Source organism: Salmo salar, chromosome 19 (genome assembly GCF_965601325.2).
Source record: "Salmo salar chromosome 19, fSalSal1, whole genome shotgun sequence".
Lineage (NCBI taxonomy): Eukaryota > Metazoa > Chordata > Actinopteri > Salmoniformes > Salmonidae > Salmo > Salmo salar.
Window position 1 is genome coordinate 58,090,752 of NC_138309.1, and position 25,878 is coordinate 58,116,629.

Sequence of the window (25,878 nt, forward strand, 5' to 3'; positions counted from 1 at the left end):
TTAGAATTAAGTTGTGAATGGGAAATGTAGTCCAGTCTTGATGACTTAAAAAGCTCAAAGAGAATAAGGATGGGGTAGACTTGAAAGGTCAAATTCTCCATCCAACAGTTGGATAGTGAAGCATGTTGGTTTGTGTTTAATGTGGACTGTTTGTCTCCAGGATAGGGCACCTTGCCTTCAGTCTGTGAAATTGCCTGTCCTTAAATTGTAAAGTTGTATAAATCATTGATTAACTCAATCGGTCCCAGAAGGCTGTAAAGAATGAATAGACTGATGATCCAGGAATGCAGTAGAGAAATGTTAAATATTGTACTAAATTAAGAATTTTAAATATTGTCTTTGCTTTATTCTAATGTAATAAAGACTCGAATAGCAGAAAACATTGAAGGAAAAAGTGATTAATTTATTAAAATGGTGGCTTACTTGTCTTTTATTCATGAATTAACATTTCATAATCACAACTGTTTAAATTGAATCTCAAACCAATGTAAAAAAATTAAATAAAAAAAGACAACCTCAAGATTATAAACAGAATAATACCCACATACCCATTGTACATTAGACATGTTGATATTAAGTCTAGCTTGACAATAATTTAATTATACTCAATCATAAAATATACTTTATTAATGCAGACTCATTATGCAATCAGTTGCCTTGGTAACCCCTTTCAAGAGCAATATCTTAGTAATCACAAGTAATAGCATTATTGTTCACTAAAAATCAAATAAAAAACACAACACTTACTTTTTATAATGTAACTTATGTGCACCCTAAATGACAGAGACTGTTATAGGTTACATTCCCATGTCAAATTGTTTGACTTACTAAAACACTCAGGTAGGAGAAAGGAATGTTTGAACACACTAATGCCACTGAAATAAATATGATTCAACAATAATTCATAATGGGCTTAATCCTAATTTAGGATCCACAAATCATGCATAGATGACTTAGAGAGACGTGTGAAAATTGAGTGATGACGCAAAAAGATTGAGTTAGGAGTCAGCCCAGAGAGTAGTAAATTCACATTTTTCTACCTTTACAATATCTGAAGATTAGTCCACAGTAAATGTCTTGACCTGAGCAAATGAACCTCACACTTCCAGCCCTCTAGACAGAAAATACATCTTGACAGGATAACATAAATGTACACAAATGGGGAATGACCATAAATACATTGCAATGGACTAAATACGAGTATGAGAGAAAAGTCTCTTTATCCTTCCCAGGTAGCGGAGCAGGTGACGCTACACATTCTGGGAACTATTTTCAACTTGACGTTTCAGTGGATCCAAGTAGTTTCCAAACTTCCCCCAGAGGTTTCCCATGAAGCAGCCAGGGAGGGAGTGCAAATCAGATGGCAATGATAGAAGGTGGGGTCTCAGGACAGTTCATCGATGCCTTCACCAATTCCACCAAATGGCCCCAGTCTGTTTATTCACCATAGTTCCAGGTTGTTTGTGTTAGCAAAGCCTGGGTTCTCTCTGACTTTCCAATAGGTTCCATTGGAGAGCCACACATCCCTCCCAGAGGAATCCATGGCTTTCCTAAAGATGGAAAACGATTCAAATACAGAAAGCATACCTAGTATTAAACCAGTGGTCCTATGTGATCTTAATGTATATCACAATTGAAGTTTGGTACATTTTAGACTACAAAAAAGATTTGGGGGTATTATCCTAGATATAAGATGACACAAGAGTACCACTGAAGACAAAGTAAAGGGACTTACTTAAAGAAGCGTGGCGTGTGCTCCTGTCCTTTCTTAGCCAGTTGTTTCCTCCGCTCCCTCTGCATGGCTTCCACTTCTTCTTTAAACTTGTCACAGTCATCCACCCTCCCGTCCTCCAGCATCCTGAGGAAAATAAAATAACAAAAATCATCAAAAAACACACCAATTCATCGAATCCATCATATCTACGAGAAAGGCCCCGACTTTTTCCTGGTCGTGTCACCTAAAACAGGAAAACGTCATGGCCCTGTTAATATAAAAAAAATATATTTGTAAAATGGTGGTTTTCCATTTCCTAATCAAGCCCGACCCATGGCGGCACCACTCACCTCTGGTCAGGACGAAGGCGTGAGTCTGTGGGTGGCAGAAGAGGCTTCAGGCCTGGGGTGAGCTCGTTCAGCTCCAGTGTGAAGCTGGAGAAGCCGTAATACAGGTAGTAGTCCTTGGGCTGGGAATCTGTACAGTGAAATAGACCACAGAGGTCAGCTACAGCTAATGTAACCACAGCCTCAAACCACATTGTCTTTAGATAGCATATCGCTAACCAGTAAAAAAAAAAAAAAAAAAAAAAAAATATATGGTTTGGAGGCTTTTGATACAAGAATTCTCAGTTTTGAACTTTTCACAGACTGTTTTCCTTGGGTGGGTGGGATACTCACTTGGCTTCCAGATACACTGTGGAGTGGGCAAGGTGTCACAGAAGATGCCCTCATGCCACAGCCCCCCAAACCGGTGGATAACACTCCCAGTCTGGTCGAGCACGGTGCCCTGCACTTCATTCTTGTTGGTGTCCGACCCCCAATAGCGGGACTTAACGAAGGTGATCTTACAGGTGCACGCGTTGCTGTTGAGGTTACGGATGATGACCTCCCCATAGTGCTCCAGGTAGCGCTGCTGGCTCAGGACATTATGGATGCAGGTCACCACTTTGTTCCACTCATAGTGGTCCCCAAACCTAAAAGAGTGATGTTCATTTGTAACAGTTTGAGGGAGCAGATAGTAAACAAATGGCCACCAGCAGCAGACTCTCACCTTGGGAGAGTGACATTCACCATCCCTGTTGGCATGATCTCCAGTGACTTTCCCCAGAACTTATTCTTCCACCGCTGGTCTGTTTAGGTGACACAAATATGTTGTGCTTCATGAGAAAAACATTTATGATCAAAGTTTCAGATAGTATAGTTTGAAAATGTTTAGAAATGATTCAAAACAAAATGTCAAGACACTTGCTAACACTAGCCAACTAGAATCAAGGTTTTGCTCTATTATAGTCAGTAAAGCTCACCCTGCCAGAAGGAGAAGGAATCGGAGTCCGCGTGACATGCAGAGATGGGGGGGTGGTGGCAGACCTGATGAAAGACAAGAATGGTTTAGTCTGAATACAACAGAACTAGTCTGACCTGGTGTGCTGAGGAATGTTAGAGAAGATTCAGTCCTCCTACCTGCTCACTGATGTAGCGGAAGCCCTTGTCCTCTCTCAAACATTCATAGGTCTCCCCCAGGAGTGGGTTGAAGGGCTTGTAGCGGTTGCGGTAGTGAGCTGTAGCATAGCCAGAGATGGCAAAGGCACCTATGTAGACCTGCACAAGACGAGAGAAACACCTTTAGTCTTCTAATCTAACATACTGCGAATCACTAGTATAGCTGTCGTTACGTGGTTTCATTTAAACCATGAGGCTCTGTGCATACTGTATTCTAGAATATACCTTTGACACAACGGAAACTTTTTATCATAGTTTAGTGATGTGTCCAGATGCTGCTAACTTGAGCACTTTTCCATTCAGTGTCTTTAAAGGTGGCTCTTAAAGTCTTACATCCTTTGAGTTACAAAATTTGAAAAGACATTTAAGAATCCTCACCATCCTCTGGTAGGGGTCTTGTGTGTTGTTGGCGGTGTCCAGCAGCTCGGAGTACTCCAGCTCCTCACACAGTCTTTGCATCAGGTTGATGGGCTCGTTGAGAGCAGCAGGCATGGAGACACGGGACAGGTCCTTGCCTATGTTGTTATAGAGGATCTGCATCAGGCCCACTTGGGCGTTGTCCGGGCAGTGGGCGGCCAGGGTGGTACGGCGGCCCGTGTTTTTGGGCACGACACAGTTGGGAGTCTTAGAGATGCTGGCACGGTACTCACGAGTGGCTGAAGCTGTGGAGAAGAGAGATCGGTTTCAATAAATTGAAAAAACAGCTAATTGCTAACTGGTTACAGAGCGTGTGTATGTGTGTTCACCATGTCCTTCCTCAGGTTCAGAGTTGCTGGTTGTCCCTTCACTCAGACCAGACTCAGACTCAGAGAAGCTCCCATTCAGGACACCGTCACTCGCATCAAAATACTCAGCTGCAGAGTCTGTCACCGATGGCGTGCGACGGGACTCGTTCCCAGATACAGTCTAAAGAGAGGAAGAGTGACGAACAATAAAAACCATGAGAAAGACAGCCAAGAAGACAGAGTCGGTAAGGAAAAGCACCCATAGGCACTCGCACACAAATAAATACACACATTTCGTAAACCAAGCCTGTCTCCATGAAGGCATATACCCTCACCTCAGCCAGTGTGGTTGATTGGTGGTAGGTGTCCTGCAGTCTCTGACGCTCCTGGGCCAAGGCATCATGCACAGACTTGAGGGACGCGTGTACTGTCGGGGACAGGAAAATAAAGAAATTCACATTTAGCATTAGTAGTAATGAACGCACACAACATGTGTGAGTCCATGTGTGTTTTGACTCTGACCTCTTTGGGACACGCTACAGATGTCCTGCTGGATCTTCATGCCTTCTGGGGAGGCGTTGGTGGGAGGGGACAGCTGGGAGTAGACATAGTCAGGGACGGCGGGGACATAGTCTTGAAGGGAGGGGACAGACGTACCCAGTTGGGACGAGCTGTTTAGGTGACTAGAGGACAGCTACAAAATGGAGGAACGATGGAGAATGAACAAGTAGAACAAACTGAACAACCATTTTCTATTTGTCTGAGAATGATTTGCCAGTCACTGATTCCCCACATTAGTGAGATGTCAAATATGTTTGTATGTAGAAGGAAAATAAATAAGAACTGTGTACAAGCCATGCAATATAGATACTATGGAAGATTAAAAGCTATTGTTTAATTTTTTATTTCATGAAAAATGAACCCCTTTTTCTCCCCAATTTTGTTATTACGATCTTGTCTCGTCGCTGCAACTCTCTAACGGGCTCAGGAGAGCTGAAGATTGAGTCGTGTGTCCTCCAAAATATAACCCGCCAAGCCGCACTTCTTAACCCGCTCGCTTAACCCGGAAGCACCAACGTATCAGAGGAAACACCGTTCAACTGGCAACCGAAGACAGCCTGCAGGGGCCCGGCCTAACACAAGGAGTTGCTAGAACGTGATGAGCCAAGTAAAGCCCCCCCCCCCCCCGACCAAACCCTCCCCCGGACAGCGCTGGGCCAATTGTGCGCCCCCCTATGGGACTCCCAGTCACAGCCAGTAATGACACAGCTTGGGATTTGAACCCCTTAGACAACTGCGCCACTCTGGAGGCCCGCTAGTGTTCAATTCTACTGTAGGAGCATGTATGTCCTACAAGGAATTAACCAAAGTCTTATTTCTCAAACATATATATCACAGCTCCAACTTCCATTCAATCTGATAGCAGTCTGTAATTGTAAAAGGTTGGCTTGCTCAGTCTCTGAATCTAAATCTGATTTGACCTTACTTTTCATTGTAAAAAAATGTTTACCCCTTTGTCTGTGTGACTGTCTAGACAACATGGAAGAGATCAATTAGGACTAGCTAGGTGTTCCTTGCTTTGGCAGTCTGCCTTGTTTCCTGGTGTTGACTCACCGATTTAGTAATCCCACGAAAAGGTTTTGGATTATAAGGGAAGTCTAAAAGTTATCAGATGATTGGGTTAGCTAATACTCAAAACCAACACATTATACTCTTTACAGGTTGGTTAGTGGTACACAATCAACTTTTGGAATTTTAGTATTAAAAAATGTGAACATTAGTGCCAAATCAACGGGGAAATGCACTGGAACAAATATCCATGAGTCAAAACTAAAAATGTTAGATTAAATGTGTAGGTGATTTAGACTAAGAACCACAGGTAAAAAAAGAAAATGTTACAAACCTGTCTCACCATTCCAAGGGCCTCTACCCTTGACATTGTGCGCGAGTGACCCCATATCTTGCAAGACCTGGACTTCTTGGGTTTCTCAAGAGAGAGATTCTTGGTGGAATTTTAAAAAAAAACACACTCAACTTAAAACAGACACGAGCCATTTATCTCATTACATTACTTAATTCAAGCATGTCTCACACCCTTGTCCTGCAACTCACTGGTATTCCTAGTTCACTTAGCCCTAGGAAAAGTCACCCCTTACCCCTAGGAAAATGTGTAGACCTGAAACTGGATAAGCGCTGATATTTGATCCTAGCCTATGCGACGGCTGGGGTGGAACCATTACCACATTGCTAAACCTATACTAGGAAGGGTTGGTTTGGAGCTGGACGGTAGTGTTGCTTCATCTCACCTGCATGCTGATGATGCGCTGCAGCTCGCCATCGGTGAAGGCCTGCTGGCCCCCCTCCAGTAACTGCAGCCTCCGGACCAGCCGGTTCAGCTCCGACAGTTCCAACTGACAACGGTTCAGCTCTGAAGAAAAAGAAAAAAAAGAGACTGTTAGGGCAGATCCCAGAACAGTTCTACTGGGGAGTTAAGACTTAGAGCGAAACATTCGTAGATCTCATCAAATCCAATTTTATTGGTCACATATACATGGTTAGCAGATGTTATGGTGAGTGTAGCGAAATGCTTGTGCTTCTAGTTCCGACCGTGCAGTAATATCTAACAAGTATTCTAACAATTTCACAACAACTACATTATATACGCAAGTGTAAAGGAATGAATAAGAATATGTACATATAAATATATGGATGAGCGATGGCCGAACGGCATAGGCAAGATGCAGTAGATGGTATAGAGTACAGTATATACATATGAGTTGAGTAATGTAGGGAATGTAAACATTATATAAAGTGGCATTGTTTAAAGTGACACATTTATTACATCCAATTTTTTATTATTAAAGTGGCTAGAGATTTTAGTCAGTATGTTGGCAGCAGCCACTCAATGTTAGTGATGGCTGTTTAACAGTCTGATGGCCTTGAGATAACCATGGTTGTCCATGAAGCACCATTCATGACAATTAGAAACTAGACTATTTACGTGAGTGCAACAAAAAATGAGAAGTTTGGCAGCCCTAACGCATTTTGGGTTTACTTTGTATACGAGTGCAGTACCTTGAGCACAGCTGTCTGGGTCATGAGTCTGTTGTAACCAGGCTGACACCTTCCCATTCACCCCCGGGTTGACCGAGGGAAACTCGGACGGTGCTGGTGCAGCTATCTCGCCCGCGTAAGAGTCTGTAGTGTTATGGTAGTGTTGGTAGGAAGACTGGTATACAGACGAGAGAGGGAGACAGACAGACACTGACGAGTCAATACAAGACTATAAACCACTAACAGAGACTGGACCTCTACAGAGTGAGAGGACTCACCACGTCCTGCATGCCGTTCCTCTGTGCTAGTCCAGGCACACTGGTGCCCTGGGACAAGGCCTGGAAGAAGCCATTGTGCACTTGAGCAGCCTCGTTCTTCTTGAACATGCGATGGGCACTCAGCTTGGCCACCCAGATGTAGAACAAGTCATGACTATTGGCCTAGGAGAGGAAAGAACAGGAAGAGTGGCGCCAAGTTAATTTGTATTACTACAGGCCTCTAAAACTAATCCCAAAAACATAATCCAATTCAACCTTGGACAACACTGAACTTTGTTTACTAAGTTATTGAATTATAATTTATGTAGTGAATTTGGCCAACAAGCTAAAGTAAGTGAACGGGACTGGGCATACCTTCATATGATATAGAATATCTCCTGCATCCAAATCGATACGATTGGATTTCTTGTTGATAGACATGACTGCAAGGCCAACATCTAATGAACCATGAAGCTTTCCCCTTGTGATCTTTAAAATAAAAAGCATAATGCTTTCCATTATATTATTAATGCTGAGTTTATCATTTAACTAAAATACATAATATAGTGAATGTACACTTACATCTTGTTGGGTTTTGGAATATCGTAAGATCCCCGTTTCCAACACAAAGTACCTCTGAAAGTAGGATCAAAAACACATGAATTAAACTAATTTCTAATTAAACTCATGTGAACTAATTTCCAAAATAGTGACCAAACACACTGGTGGATTGGATAAATGGGCAGTTTGCTGACCTTGTGCCAGCCTTTCAGGGGCCATTTTCTCCTCTTGAGGAGGTATCCTTCACAGATGCCTGGGATGGTCAGGTCCTGGGAGTTGTCACCTGACATCATTTCCACCTGAAGGTCATCCATCACCTCCCAGTCTTTAATGTTCTGAGGGTGAACCAACACCATAACAAACACATCAGCATCCATCGGGAGACATTGTTGTTATTTGTGGGATGTTAACACGCAGTTTGATGTTTTGTTTGGATATTTGATATTTAAAACAGGTGCAGAATGGGTTTAAAACTCCTTACCTATGTACAGAACATAATTTTTGGTTGTGCTTATTGTTAACTGAATGTGTTGATGTTGATTCTTTGTCATTGTGACTCTCTCTTGGTGGAAGAGACATACCGTACTCACCCGAGAGTGACGGGAGGAGGCGGTGCTACTGCTCCGAGAGTGGGTGGGTTTGTTCAACGTGGGAGGGGTCTTCTCCAGGCCACTCATCAGCGATTGGCTGCGGTTGAGCGTGGACCCGTAAGGATTTTGAAATGAATCCATTTTGAAATGATAACGTCAGACTTCCCTCCCTTGTGTTATTGGTAGATTTTTCAATAAGACTGTTCCACTACAAACTCCCAGTCATCTCAGAAGTATGGGACTGAAAAAGAAAGTAAACACATGAAAGAATACGAATATAGATGGCTATTCCTTGCAAACATGTTTCCTCCTGTCAACTTGTATAAACTGCTGTTGAATGAGGCGGTGCAAAGTTTTGTAGCTTCCTTTGAATAAGTTGCATATTCTAAATTATTAAACATGTCAATTGTTAGCTGCAATTATGTGAATAAGGGTCTGAAGAGACTCTGGACAACCTTTGGTTGACAAATCTCGTCTGAGGTCATTGTATGAAGATATGAGGCCTGTATTCATAAGTTCTGGGCAGGTGTTATTTAAAAAAGACTAAAAGCACATCTAGCTCTTGGCAAAGGTTTGCACGGGGGCTTGTGAAAGAACCCAAGATCCCTCTCACCCTTCCCCAACAGGTATTTGTGATACTGAGCCATTTAATATCAATGTCAGATTTTCCATCCAGTGTAATTGACCTATTTTTCCATTTCAATGTAAAGGAAGAAACATGACATCAGAGGCCATTACCTGTAGGGTGATAGATAGGTTTGTTCTCACTCCAACAGGCTGGGAATCTGAGGAGAAGATTACTATCCTCCCTTCTAATTGGCTTAACCTTTTTTAGCAAGACCTCTCCTGAACATGCAGTAATGAGATCACAAGGCAGAGAACACTGAAGCTCTGGCGGTGACAACAAAAAAGGTTTGAGGCCTGGGTATGGGAGTGCTAGGCCTATGCAAAAGTTACATCTGCAGCCATTGAAAACACAATAGACAATGTGTATGACTTGAATACAATATAGCTTCCAACAGGGGCGCAACTTCGGTTTTAGAAGTGGAGGAGACATTTTATTTTATTTATTTTTTAATCCTTTAGGAAAACACTCCAAACAGTCTACCCGCCCAGAGGTGTCAGCATGTTCCTAAAGCACACCGTTGGCTCATTTTGTATTGGCATTCCAATGATACAACTGGGGAGGAGAAAAATGACATTTCAGAATGTGAAAGTTGCACCCCTGGGATCCAAGACAAGTGTTTTGAGTTCATGAATGTATCCATGTGCATCCATGCAGGCTTGGCTTGGTATTAAATAAGGGGTGATGGTTGAGGACAGAGGTAGAGAGGGAAGCCTCTCTGACCTCCGTCAGGGAAGCGTGTGGCAGAAACAGGATAATAGGATTTGCTGCTAACCAAGCATCAAGCTTGCTTACTCAACGCAGAAAAATCCAGAATTATCTAGAGTCGCCAATTACAGTGCAAACCCTCCACATCATGCTCTGTATATGGGCCTGCTTGGCATGTTGAAGTGGGCAATCAATCCATTGAATTATGAACGCTAGGTGGATATGTTGAATGGTAGGTTATGTTGATGTTTAGGCCTTAGTCCTCTACTTTTGCTGTGGCAGTCAAGGCAGGTTATTCTGGGCAACATTGCTAGTGTGACCAAATGTAATCTTATATTACATTTAAGGGTAAGCACTACTGACAACTGAATCAATGAAGGATTTATGTCTGCCAAAAAGAGGCCAGACTGCAGTCATTGCATCAAATGGGAAATGGTGTCATCTTTCTACTCAACATTGCTCCAAATTCTCTGAAGTTTCCCTGGTGAGATTCTGTGGGCAGTGCACAGAGGAGGTTGTTCCTAAAAGTAGGAGGTTTGGCAACCCTGCCTCCAACTGATAAGTATAATGCTACTGAAGAAATATGACAAGTCTGTGCATATTACAGGGCTCACCATACAATATGATTTTCCAGCACAACAAGAATATGAGGTGACTGACGCATACACAAGTAAACCACAGACAGGTTGTTAGTCATAAAACTGCAGGTGAGTAAACTTGCTATGTGGTTACATACAACAAACTGCTCGTTACTCTCAAGAAAGCACAATGCAAAAAGGCATAACCTTGGGCCCCATCACAATGGTTAAATTGGGGCAAGGAGGCTCTTATCGAAAGCCCATTATGAAATGACTGTGCCACACAAATTGACTCATGTCCTGAACTAAACAAACCATTTGAGCATGACACATGTTAATTTGAGAATTACCTTCAACTAGCATCTATTTCATAAAAAAAAAAAAAAAAAAAAAAACATTACACATAGGGGCCTAGTCCAATGAATTATGTGCTTAAGAAAGTGTCAAAAACAAACATGTATTCTATAATAGCCTAATCTACAATGATCTGATATTGCATTATTTGTCCATTAGCAACATTTTGAAAAAGGTAAACCCAATAAATAATGGAGTTTGTTTTGGTTATATGGTTGAAGTGGACATGTTGAAATTGCATCCATATCCTTGGAAATTCCCCGTTCCTGAAAAGTCATCTCATCAACTACACAGTCATCAAACGCAAATATTCACTCTGCGAACTTACCTGAAGTTCATGTGTGACCACTCTCATCGCGGTAATATTTTTTTTTAAATGTCGAACAAACCTCGTGATTTCCCATTTGTTTGACAAATCACACAGCTTTAACAGATTGCGGAACCACGTCTTTCTCAACACACGTGCGGAAAAACAAGACACGCCGTCAAAAAAGTATTGTAGAAACTGCCAATGTCTGCTTCGCTGTGCCCGCGTAATGAGTAAAACGCAGCACCCAAATCCACGGATAGCTGTGCCACTGCGCAATGTGGCCAGGGCATTATCCGCATTAGCCTAAGGAATTACATGTGCTCATGGGATGTTTGTTGCTAGACTTGTAGGCCCGACAACTGATGGTGCACCTAGGCCTGTCTGTCGCTATATCGCCATTGGATAACTGCATGTTTACAATGCATTTAAATAAAGTCTCGTCAATGTTCTTCTGCCACATAGAATACACATGATCCAATGTTTTGACATCATGAGAAGATCTAGTTAAATCAAACAAATAAATGGCACACACATTTGATTCATACACAACCCTGTGGGTTAGTAGTAATAATAATAATATTGTAGGGCTTGCCCTGTGACATACTGATATTGAATGGAGATGAATATGGTAGTTTCCCTCCCACAAACTCAGAATAGCAGCTGTAATAGACTAACTGACCCAGATTAACATGTGGTAATCCCCAGATTAGCATTTATCAGGATCTCCAAGACCACTTGTTTATTTTTGGCTCTTATGATTCTCATAACTATTGGAGCACGCATGACTATTGGCACTGACTTTTACAAATGTCTACCCACATATTCATATATTCAAAAAGGATCAACGCAGAGGACTACCTCAACCAAGAAGGTTGGTTCATTTACTTTGAGTTTTTTGGACCAATCACTTCAAATCAATAACAAAACACTTGCCATTGGCTAATACAATATTTTAAACATTGATATCATTTATTTTTTATATGGTCAAAGAGGCCTTAGAACAGAACATGAGTAGTAATCAAAATTATGAACAAAAGGAACAAAAACATGTTTTCTCCAAGAGTTGCTCTCTAGAGGTGTTGTAGCGGTTCATGTTGTACTGTACATTGTATGACCTCCAGGTCACAGAGGCAGACCTTAAATCTGCAGACATGACCTCCCAGTAGCTATAGTGCTGCCGACATCCTTCCCCTCCCCCACGGACATGAATCTTCTAGACCTAAGCAGTCTCCTCTGCCTTGGGGGGGCTCTCCCCTGGGGTCCCGTTGGTACTGCCTGCGGGAGCCTGCTGTTTGAGGTACTGCTGGAGTATCAATGAGAGGTGGGCGGGGTGGTGCTGCAACATGGAGGCTGTCTGCGAGGTCAGCATGGTCAGGCCACTCACTAGCTCTCCCTGGACCACGGTCACTGACGGCAGCTTGGCATAGTTCAACACCCCCTGCCGACTCAGCAATATCTTCTCTATACAGGCCCCTGAAACAGTGGGAGAAGTAAGGGAGTACACAATTGCTTGTATGATAGTAGCTTTACTGAAGTCAGGGAATAACATTTTGCTATACTGAGAGTGGGACCACCAGATTGCATTGAAAAAGTATTTACTTACCCAATAATACCATCTGGGGGCTGGTCCTCAAACTCAAAAGCATTTCCTTCACCTTTGGCTCTTTACTAACAAATAGAACTGTCTGGCCAATGAATAGAGGCCCCATGTTAATGTAAGGGCTGTCTGCCAGGTAGGACCTCATCACCTATGGTTAAACAAGATCAAAAAACATCATATTAACATCTTTCAAGATGCAATAGGCGATACAATTTGCGTCATAGTTACAATATGACCTGGTTGGGGATAAACTTGATTTTGATGCCATGCTTATGGAGCCTGTGCTTGAGAAGCAGCATGTCCTCTGAATTGGTGGCGTTGTTTTGGATCACAGCGATCATCTTACAGTCCTGGAACATGGTCTGCAAATCCTTCTTCAAGAGCAACACCAGGCCACTTTCCTGTGAATAAAGCGGTATTCATAAATTAGCCATCATCTCGATACCAAGCCAGCTCACATCACTACTATTCCTAACTGGCTGGGTGGGTGGAGGAGCTCTCCTTTCAGCACTAAACAAATGTACATGCGTGTTTCTGAAAAAACAGCTCCAGTACACACACTAACATTGACGGGTTGCTTGTGCTTGTTTTTGAGTTATAAACACATGCACTGGACTTCACTGACCTCCTGAACTGGTTTGACGCGGGGGGTCAGAGCCCCGGGGGGAGCTGCAGGTTTGGGTGGAATGTATTCAGTGATAGCCATCAGCTTCTGTTTGAGGATGTGCATGGGCTTCCTGTGACGCGTGACTGCCTTAGAGCCATGCCGGACACTCTGTGTCAGGGGAAGCCATCCTGTAGACACACGTTACATTAACAATGGGTTTATAAAGAAGGACTGAAAATAAATGTTTCTATGCAGACATTAAAACCTGATAACTCTTTTATTCCATGCAATGCAGTTAACTTGTGTGTGCATACATTCCAATAATACAGTATAATGTGTAAGTGATTCAATACAACCAGTGTTTTACAACCCGTCTTTCTGTCAATGTGACTATCCTTGCACAATGATGGTCTTAGCTCAGGTTTGACATCAAAGAAAGGATGTATTGCAGCAGGGCTATGCAACGGATTTGCACTTATAGTGTACAGATCATTCTGTACATCAAGCTCTCTGTTATAACCTTTCACCCAAGAGCAAAAGCATGAAGTTACAAGGTTTGAGTCCTGGTGTATCGTGAATGGCTGTTGTTGTTGCAATGTTCTGCTTGTTACAATGTAGCCATGCAATTGCTACAATGTAACTAGCTTATTCTAATGTAGCAATGTAGCTACTTACAATGTAGCTAACTAATGACGCCTAGCGCTCTAGGAAGTGACTGAGTTTGCCTCATTTTTGTCATATTCGAAGTTAGCTGTGCGCTGTGTACTACAACCGAGAACATGGGCTCGTGCTCCAACATGACTTGACATGTAGCTGTACTTATAACGTTTTTATAAAAACGAGGTACGTTACCCTGTTTTGGTAAAAGCCTGCCACACAAGGTCGCCGCCATCTTTGTCAGGAAGCGTTGGAATGGGGGGCGTGCATCATACGTCAGACACCGATTACAGTTCCTACGTTCAAAACAACTGGGAACTCATAAAATATACGAGGTCAAATCATGACGTCTTGATTTTCAGGTCGGAGCTCTAGAAATGCCCCGAGTTCCCAGTCAGACGTCGTCCCAGTTGATTTGAACGCACTGAAGTTGGAGATTTCCGAGTTCCCAGTTGTTTTGAACGCGGAAAGTAGTGTCGGTAGTTTGACACTTTCAATGCCGCGATCAAAAACAATTAAAAGAACCACAAGATAACAGTGAACTCGTAAAAAACATGAAGTCAGTGATCTTCATGTCGGAGCTGTAGAGGCAGATGCCCAAGTTTCAGACTTGAAATTCTGGGTACATTTTTCCCATTCGGATATCGTTTTTTTCCCCCAGGTTCCCAGTTGTTATTAACGGACTGAAGTCGGAGATTTCGGATCCCAGTTGTTTTGAATGCGGCAGTTGTTTAAATCATCTTACATTTTGCATTAAGGTGAACATGTATGCCTTTGAAGTCGTAATTGTACTATCTGTGAAAGTACGGATAAATGCTAAGACATTGTAAAATATTCCGATTGATTTTCATTTGTGGAGAAAGTGGCGAAGCAACAGGGTTGACTCCGCCACGAAAATAAAACCACGAAGTAAGGAATTTTTCAATGAGCGTGTCGAATTTGGTCAACAAAATATTGATTTGCTACATAAAGCTTATTTGATCGAATAGACGTTTCGTAATGGCTATGTTGTTAAGAATGCAGTGGTATAAGTGGACGCACGTGGCATGTCGTCAACTTTGAAAAAAACTACTTTATATCGGAGTTGTGCTTGGGGTGCATTCAGTTCGCTTGAATGTTTGCTACTTTGCGGAATGGTTTGTACTGAACGACACATTTCCTCAACTTTTTTGAACATACTTTGGGGTACGTTTGCTCCATTTAGACATATTCTCTGCCATTATAACGTCTGTGACAGTTTGTGCAGGGCCGTTGTGGCTACAACCCATAGTGGCTACAACCCCAGATGACTACTTTAAAATGTAGGAAGTCTTCAATGGCGCTGCGCATGCTAAAACGTTATTTTGGCCACTAGAGGCCTCTGTCATTCTGTATGGTTTGCTCCTGTTTGGTGGGTGTGGTTTGAAGCAATGAGGACGTAATTAAAGGGGAGTGGCCATGATGACAGCGTTCCAAAACAACAACGTCAACTGGACGTTCAGTACAGCGCCATTTCCATTCAATTGAACGCAGCCCTGTTGTTCACACGCGTATCTGTTTTCTCATTGGCTAGAATGGTCCCACCTGATCTAGCCTTCTCCCACCTGACATATTTGAGGACATGTATTTCCATTGTTAGAGCGGTCACCCGACTATCTTGACAATATATTAAAACATCTTGGAGCGAATGTTTGCGTAATATTTTACGTAAGACAGCGAGCGTGATTACGTCAATGTCAGGCTTTGCGTGTTTGTTGTAAAGCACGAGAGAAATACTCGGTTGCAATACGTTGAAGAATATCAGTGAAGTAGGTAAATACATCCCCAGGTTTCTTAATCAGCTTGCTGTCGAGCCTTATTTTATGTCATTTTGCACGAAAACGACCAGTGATTCTACAGCCATGGATCTCAGTGACATGCGAAAAAAATACAAAGGAGACGAAGAGGTGAGAATTGACGTGTTTGAGTCCTTAGCTTCTTTGCTATGACACAAGCTACCTCACCTTTCTAATTTGGGTGAATGGCTATAAAGATGTCAATGGCAGGTGCAAATACTTGCATATTCCAGAGGCACAAAAATGTCTAGCCAGTGTGCTTGCATTGTTTTAATTGTGTATTAATGACCTGTTTTGGAGTGTAAATTACGTTGACGACCCCAGCATTTTCATTGCATTGCATCAAGTATAAAATGTAAATTCAATGTACTTTAGTCATATGTTAAATCTGCTCACAAAGCTGACTTCGCTTACGTCCAGCGTCTTGTGATGTAATGAAGGGGCTTCTCTCCCCCAACAGCTTTACTGGCAAAGGGAACATAAGGGCCCCTATTATATATCATGGGCCCAATCAGGCGGTTGCAACATTACAGAGCGTGTTGTAGAACAGATGGATAGTGTAGTCATATAGAACAGAGATTTATGGCACCTCTAGTCATAACATATTTATCTACTACGTTTTGACGTTTCACCTCACTGCATAGCCTACACCCCAGCAATTGGAGTGATCAGAACGTCATTGAAGATGTCATAATAAACATGGGCCAACATTGAATTCCTTAAATGCTTATGACTTCAATGTAATGTGCATTTTGATTTTAAAAGCCTCTATCTTAACTTGTTTTAGTGCTTTGAAGAGAATCATCTTGTTTCTCTGGACCCCATCAAGCAGTTTGGAGATTGGTTTGATCAAGCCACAAAGTGTCCTGAAATTGGAGAGCCCAATGCAATGTGCATCGCCACATCCACCAGGTGAATACCCCCATAAGTAGTCCCTCAAGCAACATGCTTGCTTCTTAAGCTAAATTGTAACACATTTTCTATCAATCTGTCTTTCTTCATAAAGAGCTGGACGTCCATCTGCTCGAATGGTCTTGTTAAAAGGCTACAGTAAAGAAGGCTTCCGGTTCTTTACCAACTACGAGAGCCGGAAAGGTGGAGAGCTGGTTAGTACCTACTACTGTCACTAGGCAGGCATCTTCCTCCCTTTCCTCTCAAGTGCATGTGTAGCACATGGGGATGTGCGAAACGTACTCCTCAGCCTGAAGTGTCCCCACTTGCGCCAGTGATTAGCTAGCTTTTCACGTGACGCCGACTGGTAAAACGCTTATTGAGGTCATGCATACTAGCAAGGCAGAGGTCCTGGGTTCGAGCCTCAGTGTGAGCCGATTCAGGAGGAAGTGATACTTGCTAAGTAGCGTGATGTCCTTTGCACCTGCACCACTAGATTATGTCGTACTACTTCTGTTTTCTGATTTTACATCTGATATTTTCATATCCCTTCCTGTAGGAGAGCAACCCTTATGCAAGTCTGTGTTTTTACTGGGAGCCCATCAACAGGCAGGTATGTGCTTCATTTGACCTCTTAAAATGTAGCGTACTTGTTAACCCATTGTTTCAATATCTTCAAATATCTTTGATTTGGTATGATGAATATGTTGTGATTTGGATTTTGAATGAATTAAAGGGAAATTCCATGACTTTTCAACCTCATTTCATTATCTCCAGCACAATACCAGTGTCTACATATGTGAAGACTGGTGCATTTCTATGTTTGGTAATAAAAATAAAAAATGTAAAAAGTTTTAGCTGATGACATCATCAAAAGGTAAAACATTTTTAAAAACAATGATTTTCAAACACTATGAGATGTGTGGTGACGTGGAGAGAAAGAAAATACCCTCCCTTTGGCTAGAAACTCATTGCAGGTTAATCCTATATTTCTTGTCTTTTTAACCACAGATCATAGAAATGTGCCTTTTTCTCATATAGACACTCGGCTGGTGCTGGAGATGACAAATATGAGGTTGAAAAGTTGTGGAATTTCCCTTTAACTAATGCAGGATGACACTGAATTTGCTGTACAATTAGTTGGCACTCACTTGAGAATGTGTGTGTGTGCAGGTCCGTATCGAGGGCAACGTGGAGAGAATCCCCTACCAGAGCTCCTGTGACTACTTCCACTCCCGGCCCAAGAGTAGCCAGATCGGGGCCGTTGTGAGCAGACAAAGCACTGCAGTCCCTGACAGAAATGTGAGGACCACCAATGCTACACCACTGTATTATAGAGATCCACCATTGGACTTATTGCCAAAATGAGGGAATTAATGAAAATATGTGAAATCTGCCGGTTTTATTTCACTCTGCAGTACCTGAGGCAGAAAAATGCAGAGCTGGAGGAAAAGTACAAGGACACAGATGTCCCCATGCCCGACTACTGGTTAGTGTATTAAATCGCCAAACCTGTGCAGTAAATTGTCTATCATGTAATCTCAGTTAACCCAGAATTAAAATCTGAGAAATTTGGTCAGATGCTATCCACGAGAGATGATCCATCACGTAAACCTGTTCTTGTTTTTGCACATTGTCCCTCTATCTTCCAACAGGGGAGGCTATATCGTCAAGCCTTACTTGATAGAGTTCTGGCAGGGTCAGACCAACAGGCTACATGACCGCATCGTCTTCACACGGCTGAAAAATGGAGAGGGTGTTCTAGAAGAGTATGAACATAATGCTGATGCGGGCTGGGTCTACCAGAGGCTATCCCCTTGAGGTCGGTTACATTAGGGGAAATGGACTAAAGGCAAGGCTGGAGATTGGGCCTAGCGTACAGCTCACTCATGATGTCATCATCGTCAACTAAATGACCACCGTCATCTCAATGCAGTAGGAGCCTCTCATGTTGAATGGAAGACCTATTGATGTTGAATATATGTGCTATATGTGTGTCTTTAAAAAAAGCAAATTCTGGCTTGTTTTCTCCAATCGTTCTTGTTTAGTACCAAATCAAGGAGCGATTTTTCTGGCTGGTTAGGAGGCCTGATTGCCTGTTGTCTCCAGGGCAACAATGGGAAATGATCAACGTGATGCGACTATACAGTCTAGCACGTAACCTGTGACGCAAGGTTTTACGAACCTCAATATGCTGTATGGCACACTTTACATTCCCTGACGCTTGACGTGCAAAGTCTGTCTAGAACAGTAGTCAATGTTAGATAATTATTGACAGTTAACCGGTTATCCAATGAAAATGCATTTCCGTGACCTCAACAACCCCTGGAAACTCTGTACTTGTAAAATGCGCAATCTCCAGTACTGTCTCTGTTTTTTAACATTTGTACTTGAGTTCCACTGTATTGGATGACATGTTCTGTCTAGCAGCAATTAATATCTTCTAACGGCCCAAATCCACTGCAGTTTCTCTGTCATGTAATACAGATCGCTTATTAGGCTGTAGTCCCTGTGTTGAATTTGTTATGGATTGATTGTCATGTCTGTGGCTCAAAGTGCCTTTTTTAATATAGGTAAAATAATATTAGAAGATTTGACGCAAGTTCAGTTGTGCCAAGGTAATTCGGTGAATAAAGTCAGTCATGTCTGAGAATGAGCTTGGTTGTTCACTTGATTTTCTTGGTGTGTGAAGACCTCTGTATTCGCAACAGTTTAAATGGCACATCTGAATTGTGATCGACTGAATGGATCTGAAAATGTTTTCATATGTGAGTGAGTACTCTGTGCTTTTTCTGGCCAAAAGATGTTGGTGTTTTATGGAGAAAAAAAAAAGATATTGCCATACCTTGACTTACATTTTGATGTTTTTCAATAAACTTTATTTTATGCAGATCTTTTTAGTGTGTTAGATGAAACAGAACTGTATATAAATAATCACTGGATCACATTATACTCTGACTTGTTTTTAGGGATAGACATGCCCTTTTCTGTGATCACTTCAATACCATGTATCTCTCACATCTCCTGTCTGACTCCATTTACCCAAGCCTCGCCACCAACCGGACTCCGATGAAGTGACAAACTGGACGATAAATCCCTGATGGAGGGCCCAGTTTACACATTCTTACATCACCATGTCGTAAACTAGACTTCTTCATATCGTTACAGGTCATTAAATATACAAAATATGTGTAACATTTATAACAGACAAACCTTTGCAGCTAAACATATTTTCAATAATTTTCTTCTCTTATCCTACAGTGAAATATTCACTCCAGGTTACTGGTCATGAGTCCTTGTTCAGACACAGGCAACATATTGCCATATTCTTGGAAATTTTCAGTGTTGTCCAAGTGTAGTGGGCTCAGGAATGAGCTGGTGAAAAATACCACCCATTCTAATATGTTTGCATCAATGAACCTTGAACAGTGTTGTTTATGTGGATGTGCATGATAATTCAACTGGTTACAGTTATCTGTGTACTTAGGTGTGGAGCCCACCTTGGGAGTGTATATATGTTTTGTACCAATAAGAGAATGGATGTGTTGCATGACTAAAAAAAGAGCCTAAAAAGCATGCACCTGGTTATGTGCTATTTCTCTGCCCTGTGGTTCTCATCACTGAGACTGTGTTCAGAGAACAGCATAGGGTTCTCAGCCAGTGTGGCACGGATCTTCTTCTTCTCCTTGAAGCGACCAGAGTGGGACACCTTAACATGGCGACCTTTAGTGGCCGACTTATCCACTATCTTCTCCAGTCTGGCACTGAATTGGTTGTCCATTGGGTCTGTGGGGAGCTGAGGGCTGTTGTGATGCTCCTTATTCCCAGCGTTATTACCATACTCTTGGGGGATCTCGTACAGAACATTTGCCTCAGAATTCTTAGGTGAGAAGGTCAGCTTCCACCAGCTAGGGTCAGCCATGGCACAAACAGAGACTGGAGGGGGGGATTGACCTAGGGAGGAAAAGGGCACCCGGTTATGTCAATTAGTAATGTGGGTCTTTGTGAGAGTTACACAGTAAGAGGTTTCAAGTTGAAGTTCAAGAGACACAAGCAGGGGGGTTCTTGTGACAATGCTGACATGTTTCTTGTAGTTGGTTGCCTGACTAAATTGACTAATTTCTTACATTTCAGGGCAAGAAATGTGAAAAAAAACTTTAATATAATAGCATTCATTAGCTGACAATTATCAACTTTTATCTTGAGAGTTAGACACACTCCAGCTGTAACACTTGTGAACTTTTCCTGTTGAGAAACACAAGTATACATACAGTAATGTACACAGTCACACACTTAAAGGGAAAAACTTTTTTTGGGAGCAAAATAGGGTTTTTAAGACAACTGAAAACTTCAAGGAGATGGTCTGATGTGATGTCATTGGCCTCCCCTCTTGCTTGTGGGAACAATAGAGGAAACATTGGAACTACGGGTCAAGTGTAAATGCAGTCAAAGTTGACATTTTTGAGGTAATGATAGATTTTGGCCATATTGACTGAACATAAAGAAAAAAATTAAGCAGGGATTGACATTGAGGGTTTCACTATTGCCTGGGACAAGTGAACTGAGCCTGCTCTGAGGTGGCCCATGGGGCTTAAAAAAAGAAAAGTGAAAACAACCAAGAATTCCATAAGTTTTAAGCTAATCTAATTCCTCCCCATTGTTTAAGATGTTTACGTGAAAGACAGAAAATGTATGGAATTCATGGCAGTCGGGCAAGTTGAGCCTGCTCAGAATTGTTTTACTGATAACCAAAATACAAACAATTCCAGTCCTGATCTTTCTCCTTTCTCCCCTATGTGAAGGAAAATGCTTTCAAGCACATTTTCCAGGTTGGCTGGTTTACTTTCTGTGTGTCTATATTCTGTGTACTTATTTTATGAGTGTGTATTTACCAGAGGATTCATGCTGTAAATTGTTAACTCCCTTGTTTTTATTTTTTTTATTTAACCTGGCAAGTCAGTGAAGAACAAATTCTTATTTACAATTGTGGCCAATTGTGTGCCGCCCTATGGGACTCCCAATCACGGCCGGTTGTGATACAGCCTGTAATCAAACTAGGGTCTGTAGTGACCCTAGCACTGAGATGCAGTGCCTTAGACCGCTGTGCCACTTGGGAGTCCTTGTTAGCAGTCTCTATCACATCACAGTGATAAGAAAGACTAATCGAGGAGATGACTCATCTGACATCTGATACATGCTCTCAGCTAATAAATTAACTGACACATTGAGAGGCTCTCATGTCTCTTCCATGTGATCTGATATGAACTCAGAAAAAACCTTTCGGCTGATGAGAAAGCAACTTGTTTCCTGAATCCACTCTAGATACTGCACCAACACAATACAAACTGCCAGGGGTGCAACTTTCACTGCATTTTTGTCCCCCCCCCCCAGTTTTATCATTGAAATGTGATACAAAACAAGGCAACTGTATGCTTTAGGATCATGCGGACGCCTCCGAGTGGTCAGGTAAGCTGTTTGGAGTGTTTATCCGACTTGATAAAAAAATATATAAATATAAAATATATATAATTATGCCCCCCCCCCCCCCCCCCCCCCCCGCACTTCTAAAACCAAAGTTGCGCCCCTGCAAACTGCATCCTTTTCCATTTTGGATTTGCGTGACGCAAACCAATGGACGCATAAATGCAAACAAGTAGCAATTACAAGAGCACACATATTAAGCCCAGGTATTGCGATGCTTTGTTCTCCACTGTCAGTATGAGGTGTGCCCCAGCTCAGTCACTTGGCAACCTTTTAGCCAACATCCGTTCCAGTTGAAACGCTAGTAGTAATAGACTCACCCTTTTCTGATGATCATTTTAGCATGGTGTTGTAAGAATACAGGCATACCACAGATACTTTTTAGAATGTGAGCTATTTTGGGTATACCACAGTGTGATAAGTTATGGGGTTAATAGATGTATCATGTTATCTATCATTAATAGCATTAAAGCAGGTTATATTCACATTTCTTTGAGTTGTTTGGTGCAACATACAATGGAGATGGCAAGAATGAGACAATGCCAAGTTTCCGGGCAACCAAGCAAGTGAATGCCACAGAAACGTGCTTGTTACAGTCTATCATAGTCGAAAAATAAAGCAATATATTTATAAGTTGGGTTGGTTCTGTGGGAACTCCCTCTATAGAACGTGTTTATTTGCTTAAAACGCCCATATCTGTTCTCATATGGCTGTAGTCCACAATTGATCATTTAAATGCAACAAGTAACAGATTTATTTTCATTGCCCTTAGTTTGCCCAACCCCATGGCATGAAGTTTATCCCAGCAGTCTTGACAGTACAGCTTGCTGTGGGTTTGATATCACACCCATGCAAATGTACATGTGAATTACATCACTTTCTTATCTGAAGCACTTGGCATTGGCAGAGTTTGGTGCTAGGCATATGCCTATGTACTGTAAGCAAGAAATAACAATCTGGGTTGGCGCATAGTAACTTCGCTTTATCACTGTCATGTTCAAAGTAATTGTGTCATTTCTTGGATGCAATCCTTGTTCCGAGCTAGTTTTACTCTTTGAGTTCATTTGCATTTTCTAATTGCATTTATTTGGGACCTGGTTGTTTACAGAGTCACAGACACCCAAGAAGCAGATACGGTTGCTCCACAAGATGAGCTTTTATGGCTTTGTAGTGTTTCTAAAAATGTGCAGTTACCCTCCTGGCTCAGTGTTGGACTCCTGTTCCCTGCCAACTTCCTGACTAACTATGGCATAATGATTTATAGGGTTTGTAAATAGTCAATTAACTGATTATTAACCCTTTATTTTCAATACACATAAATGTTTCAGAAATGGTACCTTAAAGCTAGAATCTGCAGTTGAAAAAAGTGGTTACCCGCCTCTGTTTTGATAAAAAGCTGAGGGATGGGCCTGGAGAATGTAACCACTCTCAAATTCATGGACAGAGCTTTGGATGCAAGAACAGACCATATCAAAATTATAGTTTTAACCTTGTTTTCAAGCTATTCAGTGTTTGTTTACATTTATGAGGTTTACAAACCTTAGATTAAAAAAAACATATTTTGTGTTCTGATGGAGTATGACAGTTGAACCTAGCTCACGAGGCATTTATAAGTTATAAGTTAATGATATATACCCATTGATTCTTGAAGAATATAAGTCCAAAAATGGATGTAGCAACTAAGGATTTTAGCTAATGGCTAATGGCAAAGTGTTACCTGAAATAGTTCAACCAGGTTAGATTGATAACTTTGACCATTATTCCACCGTCTCTCTGTTGTCTTTGATTTTACCTTTACAAAGAGAACTCATATGACTCATGTGGGGTTCTCAGTAGGTCCTGTTTAATAAGTTACTCTGTGTTCTGCAAAGCTTCAAAGATCACAGTGAAGGAACACCATGTTCACGCTGAACACTGAGAAATCACTAATTAAGTACAAAGCCTTTCAATGATACATTGTTTGAGCTTCTGAAAGGTGGGTCCAAGGACATCTACTGTACTGTATGTCTGAGCTTCCCCGAACACAGAGCTGGAATGTTGCAACAGTCTTGGGTTTCACTTTGGCTGCCAGGTTTCCTTAGCCTGGTTGCCATCTCTGTTCAGCTATTGCATTCCACTCCTTGTCACTCCTATCACTTGCCAAAGACACTGGCCTATGTCTTTGGCAAATGACAGGAGTGGCAAGGAGTGGAATGTTAGCTAAAAATACTGGTAACCAAACTAAGGTTCACTGTTGTCCTGTAACTTAGAGGTTGGGGAAGGATGCTCTGAGGGGACACTGATTTCACACATAGCTGTGGCCCTCTTGTCTCTCAATATTTCATGTTGATCAGTTGTGGCCTATCTGGACAGTTTAAATCATTATTTTTTCTATGTCAGAAGGGCTGGCACACGGCTTGTACCCAGTTGATTTGGCATTTTTGTTTCCCAACATTTTTTGTTTTTTGGGGAGTTTAATTAGACACTATCAACTTGATGCCACGGAAATGTAAAATGTAAGCAAATGTACTGTATCAGGATATTTTGAAATGTATTACATATAGTGAAATGCACACAATAAGAAACCGTAAAATACATAAAGGCTAAAACACATCCTTTAAAAAAATAAACATAACAAGTAGCACATTGACATTCCAATTATAAACATTCCTACTAGAAATAATGGTCCCTTGATGGATGTACAGTGTGCATGAATGTAATGCTTACCTTGTTGATGGAGAATTGGTTTCTGTCCTGGAGAGGGAGTGGATTTCAGATGTGAAAATGTCCAACCATATCTTAGTGCTCGCCTAGTTAGAGGTTCTGCATTAATTTCTTATACTTTATTATTCTCTCTTTCTCTTCCTATTCTCTTTGCACATCAACTCAGTTTCTCAGTCCTCCTTATGTTGACACTCAGGTGTTCTGCCACAGGTGCAGTCTCTCTCTCTCTCTCTCTCTCTCTCTCTGTCTCTCTCTCTCTCTCTCTCTCTCTCTCTCTCTCTCTCTCTGTCTCTCTCTCTCTCTCTCTCTCTCTCTCTCGCTCTCGCTCTTTCTCTCTTGCGCACACACACACACAAACACACACACACACCAGTGGAGGCTGGTGGGAGCAGCTATAGGAGGACGGGCTCATTGTAATGGCTGGAATGGAATCGATGGAATGGAGTCAAACATGTGGTTTCCATTTGTTTGATGTGCTTGATACCGTTCCATTTATTCCATTACAGCCATTACAGTGGGCCCGTCCTCCTATAGCTCCTCCAACCAGCCTCCTCTGACACACACACACACACACACACACACACACACACACACACACACACACACACACACACACACACACACACACACACACACACACACACACACACACACACACACACGCACACAAAGACAGCCAAATACAACAAGTAAATGTAACAACAATGTGATTTGAAGGGGACTTGTTGTCAGAATGCTCAACCCCTTTCAAGAGTACTGTTAAATTACTATCCCACTGGGTACACACTAGTTGAATCAATGTTGTTTCCACGTCATTTCAATGTAATTACGTTGAACCAACGTGGAATAGATGTCAAATTGACGTCTGTGCCCAGTGGGGTCTTACAGTGAACTTGAGAGGTGTGCAGCTTTCCAGTTGGTAAATGAATGCACTATTACAACCCCTCTCCTACCGCAAAACTGGATCTGTTTCCAAGTGGAATGGAGTGGAAACAACTCATTTTAATTGGCCAAAGCCATGTTTTCTCATGGCTATAGCCATATCATTGGAATTATAAGCTGAAACAAAACACTCTGACGAGTGACGTGGTAATAATTTGCCTTCACTAATGTTTATTTTTAACATTTTATTTTACCTTTATTTAAC

The 25,878-nt window shown here is 41.8% G+C and overlaps 4 protein-coding genes across 4 annotated transcripts; 1 reads left to right on the plus strand and 3 right to left on the minus strand.

Annotated features, from left to right (window-relative positions):
• Nucleotides 1-382: 382 nt before the first annotated feature.
• Nucleotides 383-11,294, minus strand: LOC106579318 (oxysterol-binding protein-related protein 7). Its single transcript, XM_014159133.3, has 20 exons — nucleotides 10,997-11,294; nucleotides 8,404-8,644; nucleotides 8,008-8,148; nucleotides 7,835-7,888; nucleotides 7,628-7,741; nucleotides 7,274-7,435; nucleotides 7,017-7,170; nucleotides 6,248-6,369; nucleotides 5,845-5,943; nucleotides 4,464-4,635; nucleotides 4,277-4,368; nucleotides 3,963-4,122; nucleotides 3,595-3,878; nucleotides 3,178-3,315; nucleotides 3,021-3,084; nucleotides 2,768-2,846; nucleotides 2,395-2,690; nucleotides 2,065-2,191; nucleotides 1,736-1,858; nucleotides 383-1,550 (listed from the first exon to the last, which is right to left on the minus strand). The coding sequence occupies exons 2-20, from the start codon at nucleotides 8,542-8,544 to the stop codon at nucleotides 1,442-1,444; spliced, it is 2,631 nt and encodes an 876-aa protein (XP_014014608.1). The 5' UTR covers nucleotides 8,545-8,644; nucleotides 10,997-11,294; the 3' UTR covers nucleotides 383-1,441.
• A 634-nt stretch (nucleotides 11,295-11,928) lies between these two features.
• Nucleotides 11,929-14,316, minus strand: mrpl10 (mitochondrial ribosomal protein L10). Its single transcript, XM_014159129.3, has 5 exons — nucleotides 14,038-14,316; nucleotides 13,204-13,373; nucleotides 12,815-12,979; nucleotides 12,582-12,726; nucleotides 11,929-12,451 (listed from the first exon to the last, which is right to left on the minus strand). Exons 1-5 carry the CDS (start codon nucleotides 14,075-14,077, stop codon nucleotides 12,198-12,200), a joined length of 774 nt encoding a protein of 257 aa, XP_014014604.1. The 5' UTR covers nucleotides 14,078-14,316; the 3' UTR covers nucleotides 11,929-12,197.
• A 125-nt stretch (nucleotides 14,317-14,441) lies between these two features.
• Nucleotides 14,442-19,203, plus strand: pnpo (pyridoxamine 5'-phosphate oxidase). Its single transcript, XM_014159131.3, has 7 exons — nucleotides 14,442-15,767; nucleotides 16,444-16,568; nucleotides 16,663-16,762; nucleotides 17,107-17,160; nucleotides 17,721-17,849; nucleotides 17,966-18,036; nucleotides 18,203-19,203. Exons 1-7 carry the CDS (start codon nucleotides 15,684-15,686, stop codon nucleotides 18,366-18,368), a joined length of 729 nt encoding a protein of 242 aa, XP_014014606.1. The 5' UTR covers nucleotides 14,442-15,683; the 3' UTR covers nucleotides 18,369-19,203.
• A 204-nt stretch (nucleotides 19,204-19,407) lies between these two features.
• On the minus strand, nucleotides 19,408-24,909 carry prr15lb (proline rich 15 like b). The gene is given in 2 exon segments (NM_001140731.1): nucleotides 19,408-20,501; nucleotides 24,735-24,909. A coding segment is annotated over 1 exon segment (330 nt). The 5' UTR covers nucleotides 20,470-20,501; nucleotides 24,735-24,909; the 3' UTR covers nucleotides 19,408-20,139.
• Nucleotides 24,910-25,878: the final 969 nt, after the last annotated feature.